Raw genomic sequence first — 10,339 nt, forward strand, 5'->3', positions numbered from 1 at the left:
GTTGTGGAGGTGGTTCTCTCCTTCCACCTTCAGGTGTGTTCCAGGAATGAAACTCACATGGCAAGCCTTTACCTGACTGAGCCATCTTGCTGGCCCTTTTTATGCTTATGGAGAGAAAACTAAGGATCAGAGACCTGACACACTTCCCAAATTTTAAACATCTAGGACTTTTACAATTGTACCCAGACAATCTAATACCCAGACAAAGCACGTACACTATCACAGAGTTGGCTGAGCCCTTCTCATGTCTGTGTTCTCATATAAATCAGATAAGAAAATGCAGAGCCATCACCTAGTAATTAGCTCTTCACATAGGGTCACTAAATACTAGTAGTTAATTTAATTATATACAATATGCTCCAAAAAGGTATTCCAAGTTCTGTCTGGTTTTCTTGTTTTGTTTTGTTTTCATTAACTTCCCTTAGAGACAAACACCAAGGCGATTACATCAGCAGCCACAGAATTCACTTTTTCTAACCAGTAACTTGGCAAGCTGATGTCATGGTTTGGATGTTGCCTTGGAAATAAAGCCTTGATAATTCAGCTAAATCACCACCAACACAACAGCTGCCAGCCACGGCTGTTTGCTTCCTTTATGATTCCCCTTCAGAGCTTAAAAGCTCAATGTTGCATCTGGAACTAATGATAAAACTTGCACCTAAAGTGTGCAACAGGAGGAAACAAGACTCTTCGTCCACAATGGAATTCTGAGTAAATTGGTGACCTTTTGTTCTTAAATTGTCCTGATAAACTGGGACAGCTCTGAAACTGATTGCTCACAGCTCTGAATCCCTACTCATCCCTGGGTCTGAAAAAAAAACAGAGAAGATACACTGTGCTTATCCCACAACTTTAGTCAGCTGGACACCATCCTGGGAACTCTTACTGCAGAATTATTTGCATAGTAAGAAGAGGGCAAGAGTATAGATGCAAAAGGATGGTTTTGTCAGAAATCTGGAATAGCACCTCTCTGCCCTGACTCATGACCAACAAGCTCTCCAAGAACTGTGGTAATACTAGGTTTTCTGACTTCTCTAAGTTTATCCAACTTCAAGAAAGTTCTTCCTTCTGCTGAAAGATAATTTTCATTATATTCAAACTTCCAGAACAAAGACCCAGGTATCTTTGGAGGGACTGAGAGAATCAGAAAGCACTCAGGTGAGATTTACAGATATTTTTTTCTTATTTTGCTCATCATCTTCTATATTTTCCTGAAATGTGTAGCTCCACGCACTATGTATTTGTGTGTAGATAGACAGACATAGATAGATAGATAGATAGATAGATAGATAGATAGATAGATAGATAGATTTAAATTTAGTTAGATTATCTTGCAAGTATGAGTGTTTTGTCTATATGTGTGTGTGTACCATATGAGTGCCTGGTGCCCATGGAGATCAAAGAAGGTATCAAATACCCTGGAACCAGAGTTATGGATGCTGGGAACTGAGCCCAGGTGCTCCATGAGACTGACAGGTGCTCTTAACTCTGAACCGTCTCTCTAACCCTTATTTTTTACCTCATTTATTTGATATCATTGGGCACTATGTTTTTCAAACATCTTTTCTGGTGAGCTCACAGAAGTCCAAGAAAAATTCTGACAGGAGAAAGGGTGAGGAAACTATGTATATCACTGTCCAATGAGGAGAAAGCCAAAGTCTTTGCTTCAGAACAAATATCACATGATGAATTTAAAATCAACTCCTGGCCCTTCAAACTTTAAATATTAAAACAAGGGGAAATGGCTATAAGTCACTAATTAAATAACTGAAATAGTTTTCTGTAGCAAAAAAAAAAAATGTTAAATGCATGTTCTAAGAAAAATGATAAAATGTAAAATTAATCCATAGTTATGTAAAGATGTTGCTGTAAATTCTAACAGAACACTAGCCTGGTTAAGTTTCAGGTGTTAATTGAAAGACCTTTGTCTAAAGTCTCCTGTTTGCCACAGCTGTGTTTGATTAGTGCCTCAATGTGACACTACTGTTAATCTTTCTTTTGACACAAACAGCAAAAGTACCTATTATTTGCATAAAGCTGACACGGTGAATGACAGGAATATTAGAAATTGCTGAGAGCACAGAGGGTCCCCTAAGCAATATGGGGAAGATGTATTTGTCCAGCAGAGTCTGATCCTGAGGAATGTTATAGAATGGACAGCACAGGATGAGAGGCTCTGTAGGACAGAGAGAGACAGGTTCCCTGGGTGAGCCACCACTGGAAAGCTGTGGCAATGATGGCACATGAAGATTGAGCAAGGCTGAGAAATGGGGCTCTATGAGAACAAACCCCAAGCAGACTCAGGACACCTAAGAGAAGAAAGAGGGTATTAAGACACTTCTGCTTGTCTCTCCTATTATCCTTGCCACTACAGAAATTCAGAGCAGTAGAGAAGTAGATAAAGCCCTGGGCCAGGAAACCTGAACTCTAGACCCAGCTTAAACTCCAATTCTGCATGACCTTGAGCCTAGTTAGTGCTTTACCTCTATATGCTTCATTTTTGCCATTTGATAATAGAAAAAACCAAACTCTCAACTCCCTTTAAGAACTAAAATCCTGGGACTCTCATATAGACCATGAAATTGTTATATTGTTATAAAAACAATAGTGGTAGTGGAGAGGTCTCAGCAATTAAGAGCACTGGCTGCTCTTGCAGAGGCCCCAAGTTCTCTCAATAGCACCTATATGAAAACTTATAAGCATCTGTAACTCCAGTTCCAGAATAATCTGATGCCCACATCTGACTTCCACAGGCACCGGGCATTCACGGTGCACATTAACATATGCAAGCAAAACAACCATGCACATAGAATGAAAAAAAATTATATATATATATGCATAGATACATATATACATAGATGCATGAATAGATATACAGATACATACATATATATATATACATACATGATAGATTCATAGATAAATAATAAATTAGTAAATAAAATCTTTTAAAGTACTAGTGATACTTGTATCAAATGAAAGCTCATTTTAAAAAAATCAATAAAACAGCTTCTTTGGATTTACTCATAGACCTGTAAAACAAACAACAGAATGAGAATCTGAAGAGCTGGGATGATCTAGTCAACACACAGATGTTGCTAAGCCTGGACCTTGACCTCCAGGTTGAGGGCAAGCCTGTCTGCAGTGTAAGGCTTCTAGGGTTTAAGCAGTCTTATCTAAAGAACTGCTCAACAAACATCACAGCCACATGACCAGCTGTCCAGCAGCATGATGAATGGCTGTGGTCCTCAAATGCTGACATTGTGGACATAAGCTCCAAGTACCTGGGCAAAGCCACCAGGGGAGGAGAGATGTGGGCTAGTACAATCATTGAGAAAACAATAGAAACTATATTCAAAGGCCAAGTTTATGAACCTTAAACAAAGGACCTATTTAGAGCATGGATAACCTTAATCTATAATCTGAGCTGGTTGCAATGGGATACAGCAGCAAACTCAGCAGTCGGGAAAGGAGGCAGAAGGATCAGGAGTTCAAGGACACCCTCAACTATATAGCAAGTCTGTGTTATTTGAGACTCTTGTCTCCAGAAAAACCAAAAAATATTTAAAGTTACTCTAAACACTGATACATCACTATAGTAAGGGGTAAATAGCTTCTCTGAGCTCTGAACCTTCCTCTTCAAGGTGATTTTTAATTTCCTAGAAAATCAAAGCTCATTATAGCATTATTTCCAAAGCGTGAGTTTAACATCTAGTGAAGATGCTCAAAGATTTTTTTTTTTGAGAGTGAAGAATGTTTGTTTTTTGGAGCCCTATAGGAATCATCCCCCTTAGAAGGAAGCATAGCTGGGCAAAGGGAGGAATTGTCCTCCTCTGCAATCTCAGTGGCTCCACTCAGGTCAGTGAGAAGGTTGAAGCCAGGATGGTCCTTATCCAGTTATCCTGACTTGAGGAAAGAGAAACACTCTTTATCATGCCAATGGCTGAACTGGAGCTGCCTTCCAAGGTGTATAGATAAGACACTTTTCAAAGCAGGATAACAGCTGAGGGCGTTTTGCTAGCAGTTCCCCCAACACTTGCTGGAATCAGCCTCTCGGTCTCGAGGGAGTCTCTGGAAGACCCCAACACCCACTGCACATACAGATTTCTTTCTTCTCATCCTTAATGTATGTTCCTTTGGCTCTGGAGTAGATGTATTAGAGCCAAAGTTATATTTGCTACACTATGGATGAAAGCCTATGATTTAATCTGCCAGGATGGGCCCTTGTTATTGATACATGGGAACTAAAAGAGTTGAGAAAATCGTTTCATTTGCAACAATGTCTACATTACATCTAACTATCTCACAAGAAGACACTATTAATTTTGCATTTGAGGAGCATTAACCATAGTCCTTTTTTCCTTTGCTGCTTTTCTGTTATAATCTAATATTCCAAAACGTCTGGCTACATATTTTAGATTTAAGATACTATGTACAGACATCCAAGACAATATTGCACACATATTTTTGAGAATAGTTATTATATTCCTACAAAAATTCTTTTTCTTTCTATGTCTAAAGCTACTTGAGGCTCATGGGGTAGTCTTATGGTTTGTTTATTTTTTTTTTATTTATTTAGACTGTTTTACGTGACAACTGCAGTTTCCCTTCACTCCTTTCTTCCCAGTACCCTCCCTCTCTCCCCCCTCATCCATTCCTTTTCTCTTCAGAAAAGGGCAGGCCTTCCATGAATCTCAACCAGCTCTGGCATATCAAGTTGCAGAAAGATTAGGTATGTCTTTGTCTATTAAGTCTGGAAAAGGCAACCCAGTAGGAGAAAAGGGATTGAAAGGCAGACAACAGAACAAGAGACAGCCCCTGTTTACAATGTTAGAAGTCCCACAAGAAGACCAAGCTACACAATTGTAACATACATGTGGAGGATCTAGGTCAGTCCCAAGCAAAATCCCTAGTTGTCAGTTCAGTCTCTGTGAGCCCCTACGAGCCCAGATTCGTTGATTTTATAGGGATTTTTGTAGCGTCCTTGACATTTTTGGCTCCTACACAGCATTTCTTTTTTTAAGAAACAAGACAGGGACTGTAGCCCAGAGATAAAACAAGCACTTAATGTGTGTGAGCTACTATCAAATCCCCAGCATCAAGGAAGGAGAGAATGAGAAATACACTAGATATTTGGTTCTACATGTAGATGGCATCATAAATGACCAAGAAATAAAGGGAACAAATGGTTAATGCAAATGTTAAGTGTTACGTTTGTTTCATGTTTTTTCCTTAATTTTTTGACAAAGAACTAAAAGAATGGAAAAGGCTGTCCTCATCAACCAGACTTCAGTGACGTCATTTCGGCTCACAGGTTTATCTACAAACCCGAAAGTACAGATGGCTATTTTTTTCATATTCCTTATTTTCTATGTCCTGACACTGGTTGGAAACATCCTCATTGTCATAACAATCATATACGACCACCGGCTCCATACACCCATGTATTTCTTCCTCAGCAATCTGTCCTTTATTGATGTCTGCCATTCCACTGTCACTGTCCCAAAGATGCTGAGCGACACCTTGGCAGAAGAAAAGCTCATCTCCTTTGATGCCTGTGTGGTCCAGATATTTTTTCTGCACCTCTTTGCCTGCACAGAGATCTTCCTGCTTACTGTCATGGCCTATGATCGCTATGTGGCCATTTGTAAACCTTTGAGGTATATGACAATAATGAACTGGAAGGTGTGTATGGTGCTGGGAGGGGCCATGTGGACAGCGGGGACTGTCCACTCCATATCTTTCACCTCACTCACCATCAAGCTGCCCTACTGTGGTCCTGATGAGATTGACAGCTTCTTCTGTGATGTACCTCAGGTGATCGAACTGGCTTGCACTGACACGCGTATCACTGAGATTCTCATTGTCTCCAACAGTGGGATGATCTCTATGGTATGTTTTGTGATTATTGTAGTGTCCTATGCAGTCATCCTTGTGAGTCTCCGGCAACAGATCTCTGATGGCAAGAGGAAAGCCCTGTCCACCTGTGCAGCCCATCTCACCGTAGTCACTCTGTTCCTGGGGCACTGTATCTTCATCTACTCACGCCCAGCCATCAGCCTTCCAGAGGACAAGATTGTATCTGCATTTTTCACTGCTATCACCCCTCTGCTGAACCCCATAATATATACCTTTAGGAATGAGGACATGAAAAGTGCCTTGAACAAGTTAATCAGGAGGAAAGAGAGGAAAGAAAAGTGAAAATGATAAGTGCTTAGGAGTCTTGGTAATCCAAATCAAAGAAGCAACTATATATTGTATTTAACAGATGATATGACAGAATTTTATTGTGGTCCTATATCTAACAAAGTAACTGCTGTAACTAGTAACACTTTCCATATTCTAGACATTGTCATAGGGACTGTGGACTTACTTAAATTTCTCTACATCAGTAGTTGCATGCTCATCTAACTACAAGGAAACAAAAGCTCAGTCTAAGCAAATACCATGCTGAAAGTTACCCGGCTACAAAATCATAGATAGGACTCAGTGGCCCAGAATGTAACTCACTGCAGAATATGTACTTGGCATATAAGAAGCCCAGGTTCCATTCCCTACTTCAAACACACACTTTCTCTCCTCTCTCTGTGTGTCTCTGTGTGTGTGTGTCTCTCTCTCTCTTTTCCTATCTCTCTATCTATCTCTGTGTGTATGTGTGTGCATGTGTGTGACACATAAAGGAGTCACAAAATTGAATTCAGTCAAATCCATTAACCCATCATTGCTCCAAGAGCTGGGAGAAAAGACCAACCCGAATTCATTATCTCCTGCTTTCCAGTTGTCACCTCACTTATATTCTTCATTCTGACATTTGCCCAGATGACATACCAAAAGTGGGTAAATGAAACAAAGGACATTTGAGTATAACTACTGACAAAGAAAGATTCTGAACCACTAAAGTTACTAATCTTCTTGAGAGTTCGTCCAAATCTGCCATCATAGTAATAAAATGGGGACATATTTCTTATTTCACAAATGCTTCCTGAGCATCAGATTTGTGCTGGGCAGTAGCTTTGTTGTTACAAATGCAACAAGTATATAAATTTTCCTACATGGAGTACAGTGTAGTACAAAGAAGAAGCAAAATATGAACAATTAAATGTGGTTACAGATGCAGCAAAATCCTGTTGAGAAATAGAGTGAGCATCACGACCATGCAAGGGAGGCAGGCCCTACACTGAGGAGTACAGAGAAACTCTTTGAGGAAGTCACATTTGTAAAAGGAACCATCCATGAAAAAACAGAAGCAGAAAACAGTAAAGGCAGAGGAAATGGAAGGTGCAAAACCATGTCCAGTTTTGCATGGGAGAGATGACTTGTTCCAAGAAGTAACATCCTAGATAGAGGGCAGGCTGGCAGGAAAGAGGCATTAGAGAAGTTTAAAAAATCTTTCTGTGTTCACTCAAGGAGTTTAGAGTCTTTTCCATAAAATAAAGCAATTCCAGAATGGGATAAGCAGAGAAATGGTATTTAGGTTTTGTTGGGTAAAGTAAACTTCATGGTGTTGTTTTTTGTGATAGGTTTTCAAGGAGCTCAGCCTGGTCTTAAACTCTTGATCCCTTTTTAAGTTCTAGACACTAGAGTTAGAGTCATGAGCCACCATGCCTGGATTGGTCTATTTATTATGTAGAGAACTAACCCAACTAAGCATTAATTACTAAACTATTAATAATCACTTGATGTTGCATCGAGTGCTGAAAGAGAACACCAACTTGAGTCTATATCCAGCCCCTTTAATTACTTTGGGGTAACCTGCACCACAGCAAAGAGGCATGTGACAAGTGGAATTGTAAAACAAAGAATTGTGTTTCATATGCATATATATATGAGAAAGTGACTGGACATGGTGGCACCAGTTGTAATTCTAGCATTTAAAATATAGAGGCAAGATGATCAGGACTTCACAGTCAGCCTGAGCTACTTGTTGAGTTTAAGGTTAGCCTGGACTACATAAGAATCTGTGTTTACAAAGGAGCTTGACATACTAAAAATCAGACACTCACTGTGACTCCATCAGTCAGACTCACACTGCAGTTCAACCTGGATCTCCTGAGCCATCCGCCATCAGTGAGGATGTCATCAATAAATCCCTGGGCTAAAATACCCACCTCTACTTTTAACGGTCCTTTTGCCTGTAAATGTGTTAGTAGGTGATTTGAGCTTCAAAACCCATTTCGGTTGTTGTGAGCTTTGGTTCTACAGGCATTGGTAGGGGTTGGAAGGAGTGCTTTTAAGGTAGCACATATTAATTTCCCACAAACACATCAGCTCATTAATACCATGCTTGCTTTCCCCAAACCTAACTCCCTGAATAGCATCAAACACTATTTGTTCTTCTGACTGGTGTGATAAATGAGCCGAGTTCTAAAATCATAGGGTTCATACAAAACAAATGTCCTTTTCCTATAGGCAGTGGTAGATGTGAGAATAGACTTCCAAAGAGCACAAACAGAGCCCCTGTATGCAGGAATAAGCAGAGGAACACATGCTGTTGGTAGAAAAAGCTACATCACCCAATGTTGCCTGGCAGCCACTTAAGTTGTCACCTGTGAATGGCCATTGCTGTTTGAAATTGTGTGAATCTTCACAGCTCTCTAGAGACATAAAGTAAAACATCTATTCTCCATTTCACAGAAATTATTTCAGACTCTGACAAAAGATAAGAATATGTATAGCTATACATACATAATAACAAATAAAATTAAAATATTTTAAATTTTTGTTTTATTTGGGGAGGTTGGTTTTTTTGACAGAGGATTTTCTGTAGTCCAGGCTCTCTTCAAATGCACTATATAGCTGAGGCTAGCCTTTAATTCATTATGCCCTTGTCCTCACCAACCAGGAGCTATGCTCACAAGCCTGTAAGACTTTGAATAACTCAAAAGACCTTGACTCTTGTTAGCTGCTTTTTCTTCAACCACTGAATCCCTCAGGCACAACATTCTATGCAATAGAAAATATTTTAATATTGCCAAAAAGTAAATGAGCAAATAAGGTATTAGAGACTTCTTTCTATATAATAGCTATCAATGGGTCTGTATATAAATGCCTGTAAATGTACACAATGTAAGGTACAACTATTCTTTCCTAAATTCTTGAATATAAGTTTAGAAGTTATATCCAGATTTTCTTTCATCAACTATATCATACAATATTTTTCAAATAAATTTTAAAATATTACTGGGAATGTAACCCAACAATGTCTTATGTGCTCTTATGGTAAGTACTGACACTACCATTTGTATTGGTGCTATAATCAATTACTACTTCCTAGTGCTTTAAACACCATAAACATTGCATTGCAGTTCTATAGTCCAGACATTCAATGCACAATGTGATTGAGACATTCAACACACCACTCTGGACTGGCCTCAGATGTCAGGAGGATGACATGTTTTCTGAAAGTTCAGTTTTCTTTTCCAATTTTTAGAGTTCATTTGCATTCTAGGGCTGTGGGTCCCTTCATCTTCAGAGCAGACAATGTTTATCTGTTATGTTTCCTGGTTGCACTTATGGACCATTCTGATTCCATCCTAGGGTAAAAAGCTAAAAATTTTGTTAGAAGGTCAAAATAAGCTGATTCTATTTGTTACAAAATTAAAGCTTGGCTCAGCATACTTTACCCTGACAAGATGGTATTCAGCCAAGGAGTCCTGAGATGTTCTGTTTCTACCAAGGAGTCCTGAGATGTTCTAATTCTGGAATGCAGCTTGACTCACACGTAGTCTGCTCTGTGAAGGAACCTTGAGATGTTCTGCCAAGATGATCTGTCAAATAATCTAATTTGCCATCTGCTTCTATAAAATTTGTTTTCAAAATCCTCATTTTACAAAACCTCTAGTTTATACTTTTTCACCTATAAAAGGAGGCTTAAAAAGTTAGCTCTCAAATCCCACTTTGGAGAGTTGACCCTACACATGGTAAATAAAGCTCACTTAGTAGGCTTTAATTTGAGAGGTAGTTCTTGTTCTCACTTGGTAGTATCAACAACATCTTCCTCTGAGGTCTGTTTTCTTCTCCCTGTCAAGAGCACTTGTTCTTCTTGTGGAAGATCTGGATTCAGTTCCCAGCAACTACATTGTGGCTCACAACTATCTATAACTCCAGTTCAAAGGGATCCAACAACCTATTCTGACCTCTACAAGCACCAGGCGCTTGTGGTACACATACATCCACATAGGCAATGACCCATTCACATAAAAATAAATAAATCCTTTTAAAATAACCAGAAATAAAATTTACATATGACCCTTCTGTATAACTCATGTGCATATACTCAAAGGACTTTATATTCTACTATAGAAATACGTGCACATCCATGTTCATCAAGGCTGAACTC

At 39.2% G+C, this 10,339-nt stretch overlaps 1 protein-coding gene across 1 annotated transcript; it reads left to right on the forward strand.

Moving 5' to 3' along the window:
• Positions 1-544: 544 nt before the first annotated feature.
• On the forward strand, positions 545-8,716 carry LOC117705815 (olfactory receptor 4E1-like). The gene is made up of 2 exons (XM_034498535.2): positions 545-1,158; positions 5,250-8,716. The coding sequence occupies exon 2, from the start codon at positions 5,260-5,262 to the stop codon at positions 6,199-6,201; it is 942 nt and encodes a 313-aa protein (XP_034354426.1). The 5' UTR covers positions 545-1,158; positions 5,250-5,259; the 3' UTR covers positions 6,202-8,716.
• The last annotated feature ends 1,623 nt before the right edge of the window (positions 8,717-10,339 follow it).

Source organism: Arvicanthis niloticus, chromosome 3, assembly GCF_011762505.2.
Source record: "Arvicanthis niloticus isolate mArvNil1 chromosome 3, mArvNil1.pat.X, whole genome shotgun sequence".
NCBI classification, from domain to species: domain Eukaryota; kingdom Metazoa; phylum Chordata; class Mammalia; order Rodentia; family Muridae; genus Arvicanthis; species Arvicanthis niloticus.